The 19,362-nt window shown below is 42.9% G+C and overlaps 1 protein-coding gene across 4 annotated transcripts in view; it reads left to right on the forward strand.

Moving 5' to 3' along the window:
- APP (amyloid beta precursor protein) overlaps positions 1-19,362 on the forward strand; it is a 262,122-nt gene that overhangs the window by 137,147 nt on the left and 105,613 nt on the right. For 2 of the 4 annotated variants that reach the window (XM_054973138.1, XM_054973139.1), the window contains exon 7: positions 1,194-1,361. The exons of the other annotated variants lie outside the window; for them this stretch is intronic. In XM_054973138.1, the coding sequence (XP_054829113.1) occupies positions 1,194-1,361 (168 nt within the window). The remainder of the gene's footprint in view (positions 1-1,193; positions 1,362-19,362) is intronic. 4 annotated transcript variants of the gene reach the window in all.

The raw sequence follows: 19,362 nt of genomic DNA on the forward strand, positions 1-19,362 counted from the left end.
TTTCTTATAGCTGCAGGTTCTACTTCTGTTATGGGTGGGGGACTAGCTCCCCAGTAGTTTTGTTTTTATTTTGTTTTTCAGATTTCTTGCAAACCTGGGATATTTTTCAGGTTTGTGGAAAGATCTGTCTAGTCTGTTCATGGCTCCAGTCTCCAAATACAAGAATCCATAGATTTGGCCATGATGAGATCTAGCTATATTGATGGTGCTCATTTTATAAGAACTATTCCTTTAATTTTATAGTTAAAGTTAGCATATGTGTTTGCTAAGATGCTTGTTATTCTACAGAAATTTAAAAGCAAACAAGTTCTATGAAAGGAAGTATGGGGCAAGACATATATCTTGGGGAAGAATTCCTGATTTAGTCAGTGGCCCATGATCTTAGAGGCATTATTTAAGTAGAGTGGTAAAATTGGGTTTGTTCACCAGAGGTTAAATGCAAATGGCTTAAAATACATCTTGGCTAATAGATTATGAACTAGTAACTAGAAAACAGTTTATAAAATAAGCTGTGCATATATACACATATATCTATATTTTCCTGTTTGGAACATTATTGGTAACTGACTACAGATCATGTACACTGGTGAGTAACTGAATCTGTATATGAATACAGTTTCTACACATAATTTTCTGTTTAGAGAAAATCACAAAAGCTTCTCAACACTTGTAGATTCACAGCCTGCTCTGTATGATCCGCTTTCATTCACAGGAATGTAATGCCTGAGTGATTCTTAAATCCAATATAAGCCCTTCAAGCACAGTTTAAGTTGTATAGAGTTTCTGCCATCCTGTATCAAGAGGAATTTCTGACATTATTTTATGCACCAGTAGTATAAATCCTGTAGGCATGCTTAAATCACATTTTTTTTTAATTTTTGATTTGAGATTTTGTAATGAGTTCTTGCACAAGCATTTCCTCACTTCTGAGATGACAACGGCTAAGGTCAGGTCCTGCCTGATGGGTTTCAGGCACATGGACTGAGTTGAGAACATGATGGCTTGGTTGGAGTCCTGTTCAAAAAAGGAGAACTTAAAGTGGTAGGTTTTTCAATAGATTAAGGAATGTTCACATGTCCCAGATATACCCCCAACCTAGAACAACCTAAGGCTATGTATATAAAGGTATGTGAAATAGCACAACAGTTGCAATTTCATGCTAAATGTAGTTCCTCCACATCTCCTATAATTAGAGGTGTGCTCTGAACAAGCTGAGACTGGTCCTTGCCGAGCAATGATCTCCCGCTGGTACTTTGATGTGACTGAAGGAAAATGTGCACCATTCTTTTACGGCGGATGTGGTGGAAACCGAAACAACTTTGACACTGAGGAATACTGCATGGCAGTCTGTGGCAGCGTCAGTAAGTGGACCTCTCCAGCCTGTGGCAGTCTCTCTCTTTTCTGTCTTGCGCCACTTCTGCCTCTGCTGCTTGTAATGGGTCTATGTTTTATTATTTTTGCTTTTAAATTCCTTGGGAATGGGGCCTTTACTATCACTCACCATATCTCTGTCAGCTTCTCTAATTGCCCACATCTTATAGTGTGTTCAACCATTAGTACATCTCTCTCTTTTTCTCTGTAATGAAGCATGACAATTGGTGACTTCTTTCATCAGTGACGTAGACACAAATTATCTTGCAGAAAAGTAATGGAAATTGGGAGACAAGGCATATAACTAGAAACTCTGGTATAGGACTTGCTACTGGGGTACATGCATTCTTTGTAGTCTATGTATTTGTTTACATGCATGAACAATGTATGGTCAGACTAGATAACAGCACAAGCACCTTTTGGAATGTGGTTGCTGTCCTTCCTTAGATAAAGGAAACAATGCATCAAAATGCTGAGGTGAGTGTAGCTGCAGTTCATTAACAAAAAATGTCCTTTTAAAATATTACTTGGCATGCTTGTATATGCTTGTGGAGAAAAAGAAGAAAAATCTCAGGGTCTGGTTCACACATGCATGTATATCATATGATTATGGCACAATTGATGCTTGAATGTATGAACTGACCATGGCCTGCACATGGCTCCTAAAAGCTGCCATGGCACCTAAAGCACCATGAGGAGAAGGCAGTACTTGTAGTCCCTTGGCTCCCTAGCTTTTTTTTAGCTGTCCCATCTGGTTTGCTGTCCATCCTCCTTTCTTCTAACCCTAATCAGACAGAGACTCTGCTATCTTCAGAAAACTCTACCCCACCCTGATAGTTATTGGTGCAGTGTATTTCAAAGCTAGCCAATTCCTCATCAGATTATGGTTGGGGAGAGTGTAAGAGTGCTGCTAAGAACAGCCTGACTGGAAAAGGAAGGGCAAAAGAGTATTGAATACACTTTGTGTTTTTTTTGTCTCTGAAACTGGTTGCTCAAGGCAGCTTCTCCATTTCATTTTCTAGCCATAATTAGAAGAGGGACATTCTTGTCATCAAAACACTCCATCCCATCCCAATAGGTGTTGAGCAGCATTTCCCAAAGACAGCCCAGTCAGAGTACCTCTGATCACAGCTTGTGGGGGGGGGGACAAGAACCGCCAAGAGCAAAATGACTAAAGCTCTGAAAAGCGCCTTAATCTCTAGCATGCTCTCAACCGTCTTGTTCCTGTTTTTCCCTGCCACTGCAGCAATGCGAGGGACAGTGATATATTTGGAGATGTCCCCATCCTGATTATTAGAGTTTGGATTAGTGCCACTTCCCTAAGAGAAGGGAGGGAGTAAAGGGCAAAATGAATGAAGAGAGTCAGTGTAGTGTAGTGGTTAGAGTGTCAGACTAGCATCTGAGAGATCCAGGTTCAAATCCCTATTCTGTAATGGAAGCTCCCTGGGTTACTTTGGGCCAGTCACATGCTCTCAGCCTAATGTCCGTCACAGGATTGTTGTGAGGATAAAATTGGAAGTAAGGAGAATCATGTAAGCTGCTTTGGGTCCCCACGGGGGAGAAGTGCAGGGTATAATAGTAAAATAAAAATTAAAAAGCTACTGAAAGACTACAGATTTTAAAAATATAAAACCTTTATCTTAGTCTACTCTGTTCTTAAGCAGTTGTTAACTAGAGGTGTGATCCTGAAATTCCTAAACTAAAAAAAATGCACAGAAATTGCTGTTTTGGGTTGTTGCAAAATTGCTGAATCAATAAACACAAATCCAACATTCTTAGGTGCTATGAAAAACACTCCCTGAAAAATCAGAATGTTTTTGTGTTCGGTTGCTTACCACCATCAGCAGTAGGAGCCATTTTTTCTTTCTGATTTCCTTAGCAACCACATTTTTCCTTTCCAGTGAGATTCTTACAAGGGATCAGGAGAACACACCCAGTTTTACAGTTTTTTTTAAACCTTTTTGCTGAAAACTCTGCATTTGCCAGCTTTCCTTGTTGTGATCTGTGACGGATTGCACATTTTAAAAAAGCCTGGAAGTGCTGTACACATACCTGCAGGACTATTTAGGGTCAATCCCTCACAGAATCAGAGAGCTTTGAGTGACAGGCTATTCCATGGGATCTGATTGAGTAGCATGAGCTGGAAAGAGGAGAGTCTTTTTTCAGTTCTAGCAGAGAGAGAGATCAGGTGTGAAGAGCTGGGAGACAGAGCCCTAACAGAGAGCTGTTTACCACCAACAGAATAGGGAGTTTGGCAAGGAAGTTTGGGAAGTAGGTGCAGACTCCCAAATGGGCCATAGAAAGGGAATATATATTCTAAGGAGAGGAGATTTTCCCTACCCAGTCAAACAGGGAGGTAGCTCTGGAGAGTGAAGAGATCCTTGGTCAAGTGCGGTTGGAAACTGCAGCACAAGCCCTCGAGAACCACAGCCCTCCCCGCCAGGTGCCACTGGACTCTCCCCTATCCCGCCTATGGAAAACACTTCAATCTACCAGGACATTCCATCAAAGACTTAAAGGTCACTGTAGTTCAACAGAAACCTTTCAAAAACAAAATCCAACGGGAAGCTGCTGAATTGGAATTCATATGTAAATTTGACTCCGTCAAGCTGGGACTGAATAGGGACTATGAATGGTTATCTCATTATCACAGGTAACTAATTTCCTTTACATAGGCGGGGTCAGGGAGAGTCCAGTGGCACCTGGCGTGGGCTTTCAGGGACCACAGTTCTCTTTGTCAGATGCATCTGGCGGGGAGAGGTGTGGTTCTCGAGGGCTTGTGCTGCAGTGGAATTGGTTGTTCTTGGAGGTGCTGCTGGACTCTTTGATTTTGCTACTACAGACTAACACAGCAAACTCCTTTGAACCTTTACAGAAGCAAACTGATCCCCACATCAAAAGGAGCTGTTTGCATCTCCATATCAAAGGAGTTGTTTGCATCTCCCCTCCCCCCTGTCAGACTGTGGCATTCCAGTCGGCTAGCTACTGCCTTCTTCCCTTCTGCAAGACGACAGAGTCTCTTGATTTCAAAAGGTTTATTAGAAAATAGCATACAGGCCCTGGGTCCACATTCCAGAACTTAGACCGTTCTGGCCGACCATAGACTTTGCTAGGAATGAGGTACCTGATGAAAGCAATTACATTTCAACCCTTGGGTTCCCATCCTCCCCCCTCAAAGTTCCCAGCGCTGAGAGTGTGGAGACGAGGAAGCGGGAACCTCAAGGTCGGAGCTGCAGACATAAGATAAACTTGCATTCTCTCCCATGGAAGGAGCTGTGCCTGGAAGAAAGGAGAGGCTAACAACTAATACATTAAAATGGCGTAACTGTCGTTCAGTACTCAAAACATGGAAAGGAATAAACTAGACGGCTATACAGTTTAACATAGCAAATTCTAGACATGATGTATAAGAAAGACCACATTGTTCAGGTGAAGAACTCTGCCAATGAGATCCTGACATTCTGCCACCTCCAAGAGCTCCCTCCACCTCATTCTTTTTTCGTGGGGTGTGTTGGACAGCTGTCAACAAAAGGTCCTGCCAGTTAGGTAGAGCAGAAGATTTTGGGTGTTTGTGGTTAGAGTTCATAAGATCCTCCTTGTTTTGCAGTTGTGTAAGGTGTAGAAGTGCAGATCTTTTGTGGTTTGTTACTTTGTATGGAACTGATCCCCAGCATTCCATGGTTATCCTGGTGGAGGTGTACGTTGAGACAAAGCTTCTGTGGAAGTACACTTTGGTTTTAGCTGACAATGTTTTTGGTTTCAGATGGTGGTATCTAGCAGAAAATTCACAGTCTGTCGTTGCCTTGATCATAGCATTCTGAATTATAATCCACTGTTTGAACTGTTTATGCAGATTGTCATTTTGTTTGCTGTCTGGTTGTATATGGTCTATTGTAAAGGCTATCAGAATAGCATTGGGGGTATAGTTGTTTGAAATTGGTTGCCTTTGGTCAAAGACTCTAGAACCTCCCCAGGATTGAATAGGAGTTTTTAATGGCCACACTCTTCCCCCTTCATAGATATATGACATAAAACATATATAGAGTGAGTCAGGTGCTTTCATTGTTGACTTCCAGGTCTGCATTTGAAGTAAATGTAGACTCTCTTGAGAATGAAAGTGATTCGTGGAGTGGTTATTGCTATACGACGGAGCACCCCCCTTAAACCAGTCTCTTTTTGCCGGTTGGGATGTTTTTCTTGTGGGTATTCGCTCCCCCTCGTTCCCTACGTTGCTTTTTTCCCGATCTCTCCACCTCCTCTGTCTGATTGGCTGGAGGGTTGCTTGGTTACTCCTGGCGCCCCCCTTCTCTTGCCCGAACAGAGAAGTTATCAGTGATTGTCTTTGCTTCCCCTCTTTGGGGCATGCACAAAGAGTTGGATTGGCCGGGAGGAGATGTGAGGGGGAAATTAACTCTTGAGAGAACTTCGGTCCATGGAGTTTGTTTATAATGGATCGTATACAGAATCCCCTAGTTTTTGAGATTTCGTTTTAATTCACAATTGCAGGACACCTCCTCCAGCTTTATAGTTAAGGCTCTTTTAATCACAATAATTCTGGGTTTCCAAGCAACCTGGGTATATTTATTGTTTCCACTGGTTTATTAGAAAACAGCATACAGGCCCTGGGTCCACATTCCGGAACTTAGACCGTTCTGGCCGACCATAGACTTTGCTAGGAATGAGGTACCTGATGAAAGCAATTACATTTCAACCCTTGGGTTCCCATCCTCCCCCCTCAAAGTTCCCAGCGCTGAGAGTGTGGAGACGAGGAAGCGGGAACCTCAAGGTCGGAGCTGCAGACATAAGATAAACTTGCATTCTCTCCCATGGAAGGAGCTGTGCCTGGAAGAAAGGAGAGGCTAACAACTAATACATTAACATGGCGTAACTGTCGTTCAGTACTCAAAACATGGAAAGGAATAAACTAGACGGCTATACAGTTTAACATAGCAAATTCTAGACATGATGTATAAGAAAGACACCACATTGTTCAGGTGAAGAACTCTGCCAATGAGATCCTGACACCCCCCTCCCCTCTCCTCCTCTATTTGACCAGTTTGTGTTGGCCCTCCATGCATCTGATGAAGAGAAGTAATCAAATATATAGACGATTGAAAAAAATAAAAAAAGTTTTCCCCTCTATCAGCAATTTTGCACACAATATAATAAAGAGTTTCTAAGAAAAATGGTATTTCATAAAGAAAAACATAATATTTTGAAAAATAAGTTGGATCTTAGTAAATTACCAAAGAGTGACCTTCGGATGTATGCTCTATCTGAGGGGGGAATTCCAGATATTTTGATTCCAGCATTTACTGATTCTAGGTAGCTATTAGCCTCATAGATTGCTATTTTAATTAATTTGTTTACCTCTTAACCTAATTTTATTTGTTATAAATACTAAATCTAAAACTTCATAGCATATTTTGCTTATTATATACCAAGTAAGTTGATGGCAATTTTGGAAGATAGTCAACCCTAATTGCGTATAACAGAATATATGCCTTCAAATCAGCGGTTTGTCAGATCCTATTTCTGATGAACCGCCACGAACTTTAGGCTGTTTCGTTTTTCAGTTCATCACTGCAGACAGCCTGGCGCCGATCAATCAGTTTCCTAGGCAAAAGAGGGTGGACTTCCTGCAGACCTTTTGCTGACCCAGAAGTGACCTCCTGCTGACTCGGAAGTAGTGATTTGCTGGCCCAGAAGTGACATTTGCATGAACCAAAACGAACCAATTCGTGAACCGGGGCAGGTTCATGAAAGTTCGTGGTTCATAAAATGTGACGAACCACAAACTGCATGGTTCGGTTTTTTTCTGGTTTGTGCCCATTTCTAGTCTGAATTAAAGATGGACTATTTTAATAGTTTTTGAAGGAATAGATACGTTGTTCCAGTTACATATAGGATTGGTGGCAGGAGGGAAGAAAAGAGAGCACATATTGATAATAATGGACAAATTTTGTAATAGCATTTTCTACTGAATATTAATATATAGTCTGCTGCTCTTGGTAATTGTTCTGTTGCTTCATTTCTTTTGTCCTCCATTTCAGAAGGACTATTTCTCCCTATTTTACATTTAATTAAATTTCAGATTTTGCACTTTCATGCTACAGGACATAACACCATTTTAATGTTTCTGCAGCACAGGAGTGCCTAACAAATTATCCACATGGGGTAGCATCTCTGGTGCGATTTCATCGTCAGAGGTGGGAACCCACAAACAAATCACAATTTTTTAAAAAGTAATACAGTCAGATCAAAAATAGATCAAACAGTAACAAGTGGGACCGTTTAAACAAGTGGGTACGAATTCCAGTCAGAAGTAATAAAAAGGCTTAACTAGTTGCTATTATTTCAAGTTCAAATTGACTCCGTGTTCACTTGTGATTGATATATGCAAGACTAGATTCTTGTTTGTAGAAACAGTGCACTAACACTTGCTGCCCGAAGTGCTTTCATCTGATCACAGATCATTTTTTTCTCTCTGCTTACTTATATATATATAAAATCTGTCATTGACGTCAGCAGCGATATGACAAAGGAGCATGGGGAATAAAGAGTTTTAAAACAGGACCCAATGGTGTCAACTACACTGTCTCTGGCTCTTACAACTGCTCATCCTCCAATATGATATATGCCCTCGTGCCAACAATGTCCATCTGCTCTGTACATTGGACAAACCAGCCAACCTCTGCGCAAAAGAATAAATGGACACAAATCTGACATTAAAAATGGCAACATCCAGAAACCAGTGGGAGAACACTTCAATCTACCAGGACATTCCATTAAGGACTTAAAGGTCACTGTAGTTCAACAGAAACCTTTCAAAAACAAAATCCAACGGGAAGCTGCTGAATTGGAATTCATATGTAAATTTGACTCAGTCAAGCTGGAATTGAATAGAGACTATGAATGGTTATCTCATTATCAGAAGTAACTGACTTCCTTAACAGAAGCAAACTGATCTCCATATAAGAAGCTACTGTTTGCATCTACTCCTCCCTCCCCTCTCCACCTATATATCTGACCAGTTTCTTCTTGCCCTCCATGCATCTGACAAAGAGAACTGTGATTCTTGAAAGCTTATACAACAATAAAGTTGGTTAGTCTTAAGGGTGCTACTGGACTCTTTTTGATTGGACTCTGAAGAGAGTTTTATGGAGAGGGCCTTGGACTGTTCCCAGGGAGCCATCCTTCTGGCGGCAGGAACAGATCCAGCCAGCGCCAGCATGCCTCACAGGGCTGAGCAGCTCCCTGGCCAGCAAGCGGTGGCAGCAGATTCTCGGCCATATAAACGGCCCCGACTTTCCAAGATGGAGACCGTTAGTAGTCTTCATCACAGCCAGTCAGCGAAGACCAACACCATTCAGCGGAGCTCAGTTTTGGCGGGATTCAAAGACACGGCTGTTGATTTCTTGCCTGCGAGTAACGACGTGCTTGCCAACCTCCCGGTGGGAGAAGATCAGCAAAACAACAACCCGAGCACGCAGAGCTCCAGCTGGGCGGCACAGGAAGTCCACGTAAGTGCTTCACAGTCTGTATTGCCTCCAGAATGTCTATCTGCCATCAGACAGACAATGAGAGAGGAGATATTGTCCATTTGTAATTCAGAGGCACCTTTGTCTAAGAACACTTCCTCCTCACCAGCACCTGGGATCTCTACTTCCTCAAGGGGAAGTAGAGATCAAGGAGGTCCGTGGCCAACCAAAGCTGTAAGAAAGAACCCCCAGACCTCATCCCTAGATAAGTCTCTCAGATTGTCCTGGGGGATTCCTCTCCTAGTGAGGCTTCAGATGAAGGGGAGTTCTTGTTAGAGGAGGAGGAGGAGGCTCCCAGTGCTGAACAGTCTAATAGGCTATTTCAGGTGGAGGATTATCAGTACCCCCTATCAAAAACCCTATCAGCCCTAGACCTTCAGGAAGTACGTTTGGGAGACAAGGAGAAGTCCAAGGCCGAGGGATCCAAAGGTAGACCCAAAAAGAATAGGGAATTTTTTCCTAGAGCTGAAGGAAAAGCCAAAGTGTTTCCATTCCCAGAATACTTTGAGCACCAACTAAAGGCAGAGTGGCCCATGCCAGCAGCATGCAAACACTTTCTCAATGCTCTTAAAAAACTGTACACCTTACCTAACTTTGTTAATGAGTTGTTGCAGGTACCTGTCATTGATGCTCCGGTGGCAGCACTGCAGTTACAGGGTTTACTCTCTGAAGATGGACAAGGTACTATTAGAGACAATCTAGACAAGAAAGGAGATGTGGTCCTAAAGAGAGCTCATGAAGCAATATCCATGGCTATCAAGGCCTCCACTGTTGCATTGATCGTCTTGAGAGCTTCAGTGGTCTGGTCCAGGAGACGGATACAATTACTTCCAGGGAACAACAAATGCCTCCTGGAAGGGGCCAGTAGAATTCTCAAAGCCAGAACCTTTTCAGCTGATGCCACCCTGGATGCATTATCTTTTTCCTCCAGAGCCATGGCTTCCACTATGGTGGCCAGATGCCTACTGTGGCTCAGAGCCTGGCTGTCAGACATCCAAGCAAAAGTCATCCTAATGTCATACCCATTTCAAGGAGGAAAACTTTTTGGTGAACAACTTGAAAAAATCCTAGTTGAAACCAAAGACAAGAAGAAACCCATGCCAATATCTCTGAAGCAGTCTGAGAGGCAAACATTCGGATCTCAACCCTCTAGATCACAGCATACACTTCCCAGAACACGTCAAGATCCAAAACGCTCCTGGAACTTCACAAAAATTCAAACACAAAAGGAATCCTTCCAGCCCAGGGCTCACTGACAGCAAGTGAATTGCAACAGCAGGCTCGACTCAGATGACAAAGGGCAGAAGCCCTGGCATGCAAAACGCTCCGGTGGGAGGGTGACTACTTTTCTTCCAAAAGACATGGGCGGAATCCAAGGTGGACGACTGGGCCAGAGAAGTAGTATCCAATGGCTATTCCATAGAATTCATCTCCTTTCCACCGGAGCAATTCCTAAAATCATCCCTAAAAGAGGATCCTCACAGATGGGCTATTACCATCAAGGCCATACGTCACCTAGTGGATATCAAAGCTGTCAAACCAGTTCCCTACAATGAAAGAGGAAGGGGTGTGTATACTCAATCTTCTTCATGGTTCCCAAGAGGAACAGGGACTGGAGATCAATACTGGATCTGAAGTATGTGAACCATTTCATCAAGTTACGTCACTTCAGAATGGAGATGCTGTGATTAATAGCTGAGGCTCTTCAGCCAGGGGAATTTCTGACCTCCATAGACTTGACAGAGGCGTACATACATGTGCCCATCACCCCAGCTCACAGACAGTTCCTGCATTTCTGCGTGGAGAACGAACATTTCCATTTTCGAGCAATGCCCTTTGGTTGTTGACTGCACCTAGGGGTTTTTTTACCAAGCTCCTGGTATTTCCAGTAATCAGACTTCGAGAAATGGGACTCCAAAAACATTCCTACTTAGACAACTTATTGATAAGATCGAGCAGCAGAGAAACCTCTATTTGAAACATCTCGTTCATAATCCAATTTCTGGAGAAGCATGGTTTTCTGATCAACACAACCAAGTGCTCTCTTAAACTGTCACAGCGATTGGGATGCCTAGGCGTATTAATAGATACAGAGAAGTGATGCTTCTTCTTGCCCAAGGACAAGGCTCTCAAGACCAAACATCTAGTGTCAGCAATTATCAGACAGTCTTCCTCACTCCTCATGGAACTGTCCAAGTTACTAGGTTTACTGGTAACAAGTGCAGAAGCCATATCCTGGGGTCGTTTTCACATCAGACCATTACAGTTTCTTCTAAGACTTTTTCAGTTTCAAATAGCACGGAGACAAACTATCAGGATACATGTCCCACAACCAGTCAAGGACAGTTTGCTATGGTGAATTGTCGAGTCCAACTTTCAACAGGGCAAGAGCTTCCTCACACCACGTCTTACTCAGATCTTTATGGATGCCAGCTTGATAGGATGGGGTGCCACACTAAATGGGACACCGATCCAGGGACAGTGGTCCATGAAGGAAAAAAGGCTACCAAACAACGTACTGGAAATGGGGGCCATTTACCTGGCACTAACACACTTCAGAGAACAGATATCACGGAACCATGTTCTGATTCGCACAGACAACATCACTGCAAAAACCTACATCAACAAGCAGGGGGCAACCAGATCCTTGCAGTTACAACAGGAGTCACACAGGATTATCAACTGGGCAGAGTCCAAACTTCTGTCAATTCAGGCGGAACATATCAGGGGAATACACAATGTCCAAGCAGACTGGCTGAGTTGAGAGTCTCTCCATCCGGGGGAATGGCCTCTCAACAGGGAGATGTTCTGTCTCATAGCAAACCACTTTGGGACACCGGAGGTGGATCTGTTTGCCTCATATCTGAACCATCAAGTTCCACGGTTCCTTTCAAGGTATTTCCATCCGAAGGCAGAAGGCACTGACACGCTAACCTCACAGTGGCCACGGGGACTACTGTATGCCTTCCCGCCTATTCCAACGATCTCCAGGCTACTCCGGAAGATACAAGATCAGAGGGCAGAGGTGATCCTGATAGCTTCATGGTGGCCCAGGAGGCCGTGGTTCTCAACTTTACAGCTAATGTCCATTATGCCTCCATTTTGTCTTCCAATTCGACCAGACCTGCTACTTCAGGGTCTGATATGGCACACACATCCCGAGTGGCTGGCTCTGACAGGTTGGAGATTGAGCGGGAGTGTCTTCAACAGAGGGGATACTCAACAGAGATCATTGATACTATCTTAGCCTCCAGAAAGAAATCCACCATTAAAATATACAATTCAACTTGGAAGGCCTTCACCCGGTGGTGTTGACGTAAGAGGATAGACCCACTGAGATTGTCCCTGGGAAGCATCCTAGGATCTCTACAGGAGGGTCTAAATAGGGGATTTGAGCCTGCCATGCTGAAAAACAAGTAGCAGCAATCAATACTGTCATTCCTACTGTGTAGAAGAAGCCTCTCACCCTTCACCCCATGTCTGGAAATTTCTTTGAGGTGCCTCATTACTGAATCCACCATCAATTCATTTTCCTACATGGCGACTGTAGGTACTTCTGGCAGCCCTTACTTAAAGCCCCTTTTGAACCGGTAAGGGACATCTCCCTGAGATGGTTAAAATTGAAGGTTATTTTCTTAGTGGCCATAACATCGACATGTCATCTGTGAATTGGGTGCTCTATCTATTCAATCAGATCTATGCATCTTCCATAAGAACAAAGTCGTACTGAGGACGGATCCAACTTTCTTACCAAAAGTATATTCCAAATTTCATCGTTTCCAAGAAATTGTCTTGCTGTCTTTTTGCCCAAATCCAAAACACCCTAAGGAACGGGAGTGGCATAACCTAGACATGAGGAGAACTCTGAAAGCCTACTTAATCAGAACAGAGAATATACAATAGACATATGCACTGTTCGTCAGTGTTGCTCCTACAAAACTAGATCAGCGTATGTCTTCAGCGGCAATTGCCTACAGTATCACGACTTGCATCAAAGAGGGCTTACAAAGCCCACAAACTTACCATTCCATTTGGTATTACAACACATTCGGCCAGAAGCGCCGCAACCAACGCAGCTCTTCGTAAGAATGCGTTGGTAGAAGATTGCTGCAAAGCAGCCACAAGGTCATCCTTGTCTAACTTCATCAAACATTACTACCTACACACTTGCGCATCGGCAGACGCAACCTTCAGCAGAAGGGTGCTCCAGCACATAGTAGAAGACAAAGATCTTATCCCACCCAGGTCATAGCAAATTGCTTTGGGAGTTCTCAAGATGTCCTCCGCCTCAGAGGGAGAATGGACCTTTGGACACTTACCATGAAGGGTCCTTCTCCTCTGAGGTCAGGAGGACATCTTTCCCTCCCAAGATCTTCACCTGTTTTCTTCTAACTACATTTCTATTCTAATCTTGTTTATTTGTTCTGTTCTTTAACAGTTCAATTTAGGAATATAGTTCATAGTTGTAGTTTCAGGTTGGGCTTCAAAGTCTTAGGTCACCACCCTGAGCCTGTCTGACAGGAGGGCGGTCTAGAAGTGTAATAAAATAAAATAAATAAATAAATAAATAAATTACACTGCTATGGGGAGTCACCTGAACTGAGAGGAGAGAGGGTGGTCCCACACACCAAGGAAAAGGAAGATTTCAACTTCCTGCCTCTTCGATTGGTTGATGGGAATAACCCAAGATGTCCTCCTGACCTCAGAGGAGAAGGACCCTTCACGGTAAGTGTCCAAAGGTCCGTTCCCTCCTATCCCACTGATATCACATGTAGTGGGGATAATGCAAGCAGAACAGACCACATATATTGTAATAGTGTTTTTCTGGCCACGACAGCCGTGGTTTCAATGACTACTGGGGATTGCTGAAGGGCAATACCTTCTGCTTCCCAAGGTACTGGATCTCCTGTTTTATGAAGGAATCAAGTACCATGATATCTCCAGACTGAATTTGGCCGCATGGCTAATTCTTTAATGGATAATCTGCCTGATGAGGTGGCAGAAGTTATAAATGCCAGAAAGCTTAACACTAGATTATCTTATACTAGAAAATGGTCTAGCTTTGAAACTTGGATGGGAGCTAAAGGAGTTAATCCTTGTACCTGTGCCCTGTCTACAGTGTTAGAATAACTTGCGGCTTTAAAAAAAGTTTTATCCAACTCATCTGTTGAAGTCCACATGGTGGCTATTTCAGCCTTCCACTCCCCAATAGACGGAAAAACTATATTTTCATATTATATGTCTAAAATGTTCATGAAGGGACGGAGTAACATGTTTCCACCAGTTACTCAAATAGTGCCACAGTAGTCCCTACAGTTGGTACTAGCTAAGTTGATGAAGACCCCATTTGAACCTTTAGCCAAATGTTTCAAGCGATATCAGCAACACTTCTTAAAGCTGTTCCACTACATGAGATTTGCAAAGCTGCAACATGGGAATCTGCTGATACTTGCATGAAGTACTATGTCCTGGATGTGTTCAACAGGAAAGAAGCAGCAGTGGGTCAAGCAGTTTTTCAATTGTTATTCCAGTGAAGAGTCAACCCTCCTCCTGGTAAGCAGCTTGCTAAACTCTCATGTGGGACTGCACAAAAAGACCGAAAATGAAAACAGAGTTGCACTTACCTGTAACTGTTGTTCACTAACGTCTCTGTAAAGGTGCACACATCCTCCCTCCTGCCCCGCTATATACCTGTCATTTTTCACCTTGGAGGGTTTGGTGACAAAGGAGAAATTGAGGGTCAGGGTTCATGCTCACCTACAGCGTGGGCATTTTTGGTGGGAAACCACTGCGCAAGTGCTCTTGGAGGAGACCACCTATTCTTAGAGAAAAAGCTGTAAAATCCGCTGGTTGGCAGGCTTGCACATGCACTGCCCCATGTGTCCCTGCACAGAAGACCTCAATGAACAACAGTTACAGGTAAGTGCAACTCTGTTTCCCCCTGCTGCAGTTTGGTTCTGCTGGGCTCTGTTGGCTAATCTTACAAGAGTATTAATGTTGAACCAGAGGATTCAAAGCAGGGTGAGGGTGAGGACAAGCCATGTAGTTTAAAGGCCTTAGAAATGTTTCTTCCATAGGAAACAATGGAGAGTAGCTGGGGCAGCTTGTTCAGGGACCCACAGAATTGGAATGCAAGGTCCGATGCACCTGAAATTTGGTGGATCTTTAGTGGAGAGTCAGGAGTAAGTTCTCTGCAAATTTGGTGGAGTTTAATTTAAAAATGCTCCCCCCAGCCTCCTTGATATATTTCCCCATAGGGAATAATGATGGGTTAAATCTGAGATTCCCTAACCCGAATTGCAAGGGTACAGATTTTTTTAAATCTTTGAAACCTGGACCCACATTACCCAGATCACACACCTATTACTGAATGTCAGTGTAATGGAAAAAGTAATCATTTAAAAAGACCACTTACTAAAAATGTTTCTCTGTGTATGTATGTGTGTGTGTAATTTGAAGAAAAAAGGAACATCACTAATACATGTATCATACATAAATATGGACAAAATTAGGATCATAAGAAAACCAGATTTCATAGGGGGAAAGACAATTGTAAAGTTACTGTTTTGCTGTATTCCTCATATTGGAATATGGTTAATTTATATGGTGCATAATAAACAGGCTAAATCAAATTGGAATTGAGGTCATATGGTATGTAATACTTAAACCCATAAATCTATTCCACCTCCATGTGTAACAAACAGTTTATGGACATTTGCTCTATTAAAATATGAAATCATTTTTCCAGTGGAAAAAACCCTGCAAATTAGTACTTGTATGCCTTTCCCTCCCTACAAAATGTGCAACTGGTAATACTTCTGTAGCCGTAGCTCGAATGTGAAAGGGGTGTTCCATGGAATGTGTTCTAATAGAGTGGACATTCATACCAACATATATTAAGCCATGTGAACTAAAATATATGTCTTTAGTATTACAGTTGGGGAAATGGTGCAACACAGAGTGACCTTGTAGCTGTTCAAAATATTTTATCTCTCAAGAAAAAGAACACCCCTCGCATTTATAATGACCTAAGACCAATTTTTGTTGTTGTGTGATTGATACCAGAACAAATGGCAAGATCCCAAAAATTCTTAGTTCTTCTAAAACCAATAAAGGGGAAATCATTACATCAAGGTACATGCTTAACCATATTCCAATGTTTATTATTCTTTGGATGGAATAGGACAAATGCGTATAGTGAAAAACATAGGAAATGTGATTCTGAAAAGCAGCTTACAGCTGGGTATTTGGATAACGTCTGTCTAAAAGTTGTTTACCTAATCTCCTTTTCTGAATGTGATACTTATATAGTGTTAAGTTTCTTTGAAGCCTCAAATACATAATCTAGCCAGGATGGGGAAAAAAGTAGTATAATGTAATAGTGAATTCCTATAAGGGGGGTTAATGTACAGTTAAAGGGGTTTCTCTGACCACCTCAGTGTCCAAGAGAGAGAGCTTTCTTGTCATGTTGACATGTAAATTTAATAGTATGTATGGTAGTAATTAGAAATGGGCACGAACCAAAATGCGAACCAAAGTTCATCACGAACCAGGTCAGTTCGTGGTTCACGAATCAGCGGTTCATTGGAGCACATTTCTGATGAACCGCTATGATTTTTACAGTGGTTCATTTTTTGGTTTGTCACTGCAGACAGCCTGGAGCTGATCAATCTATTCCCTAAGCAACAGAGGGGATGGACTTCTGCAGACCTTCTGCAGCCCTGGGAACACCAATGTCAGCCCTCCAAAGCTTGATAGGCAGCTCTAGCTGCCCACCAGAGAGCTCCCATCCTGCTCTATGAAGGAGTATAACCCCCAGCTCTCAGGTGAGTGGTTTCAGTTTCCAGCAGGCAGTTAGACAGGGAGGAACTGTTTTTAGATTTTCAGTCACAGACGGAGCTATTTGAAGCTTGTGCTTGACATTCTGGTGCTTCAGGGCTCTGCAGCTCCTGCTTCTGTTTCACAGCCAGGCTTAGGGGCTAAGCCTAGCGGGTTACTCAGCTGAGGAGTCTTTTATTATTATTTTGAGAACCTCTCCCGTGGGGTTGCCAGCTTCAGGTTGGGAAATTCCTGGAGATGGGGGGGGCACGGGAGGGTGGTTTGAGGAGGAGAGCAACTTCAGCATAGTATAATGCCATAGAGTTAAGGTTGCCAGCTCTGGGTTGGGAAATTCCTGGAGACGTGGGGGGGGGAAGGCCTGGAGAGGGTGGGGTTTGCGGAAGAGAGGGACTTCAGCAAGGTATAATGCCTTAGAATTAAGGTTGCCAGCTCCACGCTGGGATATTCTTGGAGATACGTGGGGGAGCATGGAGAGGGCAGGATTTGGGGAAGGGAGGGACCACAGCAGGGTATAATGCCATGGAGTCTATCCTCTAAAGCAACCATTTTCTCCAGGGGAACTGATCTCTGTCACCTGGAGATCAGTTATAATTCCAGGAGATCTCCAGCCACCACCTAAAGGCTGGCAACCTTACCTTCCCCCCAGGATTGACCTTCCCTCATGGATCCCCTCTTTCCTTTCCTGTACAGAATATTCCTGTCTCCCCAAAGAATATCAACTCTTCCCCCCAAGATTAACTTCCTCTCATAGATTGTTCTCCTGTCCTTTAAAAGAATATTCCTGTCTCCCCAAGAACATCTCCTTGACTGTCCCCTACTTCTGTCCCCATTCCAGCCCCGGAGCAGTTTTTCTGCTACCAGGATCTGTTATTCTACTCTGGGGGCCGTCATTCCATTCTCAGAGGAAGATTCTCTAACTCCATTCAATGTTTTCATTGCAACTTTTTGGTGCTGCAATATGTATTTCAATGGAGCCAATGGAAGTCAGAGCAGTTTATCTGTTCCCAGATACCATCATTCCAGGCCTAGAGCAGTTTAGCTGGTCATAGGGATCGTCATTCCACTCTGGGAGCCCCCATTCCATTCTCAGAAGAAGATTCTCTAACTCCATGCCACATTTTCATTGCAACTTTTTGGTGCTGCAGTCTGTTTCAATGGATCCAATGCAAGTCAATTGGCATTCATGGCTCTCATATCTAATGGAACTTTCGTGGGGGCACCCGCTTTGGGGGTCTATAACTTTGACATCCAAAATCCAATCTTTGCCAAACCTCGAGGGTGGCTGGAGGATAGCCTGCTGAAGACTCCCTGTGAATTTAGCATCTCTGACTGTCAAGGGGGCCATTCAAATCAAATGAACCAGTTCGCAAACCAGGCAAGTCAGTGTAGGTTTATGGTTTATTATTCATGAAACGCGATGAAGCACAAACTGCTACCATTTTCCCGGTTCATGCCCATCTCTAGTAGAAATCCATGAGACAAATTCTTGAAGGTTATCCAAACCAGAAATATGATGAAGATATCATTGGTATATCATTTATATATTAATAAATACCTGGAAAAAGAAACATAGTACTAATTACATACAAAGAATCTTCCAAGGAGGTTGTGAATAAGTTTGCTGAATTAGGGGCAAAAGAACTGTTCATGGCTACACATCTTGACTGATAACAGAATTGGTAGGTAAACCTGAAATAACATTTTTTTCTAAAATAGTCAATTCATGTGGTACAGCAAATATAAAGCACCAGATTTTGTACTGGCAATCCATACACTGTTGAATCAGTATAGAAAAGCAATTATGTATAAGAACATTTTGTCATTAGAGCATAAGTATTTCTGTCAATGGGGGCATTCCTTCTCTAATTTTTCAGTCATAACCTTTAAAGGAAGCCAGTTTGAGCACAAAACTGACAACTCTGTCAATTACTACTGACGGATACTTGGATTATTACAATAGATTGTTAAACTGTGTGTGTTGTTTGAAAAGCTTTTATGAAGAGGCCCTGTTTACACAGAATGATGCAGTTAAAACATAATATGAAAGAACTGGCTGGATCAGACCAATGGTTCACATATTCTAGCATCTGTTTTTTCACAATGGCTAGCCAGATGTCCTAAAACTACCAGAAGTAGAGGCATGAAAATGCCCCCTGTTGCTGCCTCTCACAACTGATATTCAGATGTCTGTTGCTTCTGAACGTGTAGGTTTCACCAAGCTATCAGGGTTAATTCTCCTTGAATTTGCTTTATCCCATTTTAAAGCCGTCAGTAGTAGTGACCATCATGTCTTTTGGGATGAGTTTCACTAGAACTGTGTACTGTGTGAAGAAATATCTGTGCCCCCCCTCTAATGTTCGAGAGTTTTGGGAAAGGGAGAAAGTCTCAGCGTTCTCTATACCATGTATCATGTTTCCCCCAGAAAGAGAAACCTGCTGCATATTAACTTTTCTACTCCCAAGTAGAGATGGGCACGAACAGAAAAAAAACCCCGAACATGATCTTTGTTGTTCATTGCCATCCACGAACAGGGACTCATGAACACTTATGAGCATGACCTGTTCACGAACATGTTCGTGGGGGCCAACAGGCTCTTCTCCAGCCATCATCC

Source organism: Eublepharis macularius, chromosome 3, assembly GCF_028583425.1.
Source record: "Eublepharis macularius isolate TG4126 chromosome 3, MPM_Emac_v1.0, whole genome shotgun sequence".
NCBI lineage: Eukaryota > Metazoa > Chordata > Lepidosauria > Squamata > Eublepharidae > Eublepharis > Eublepharis macularius.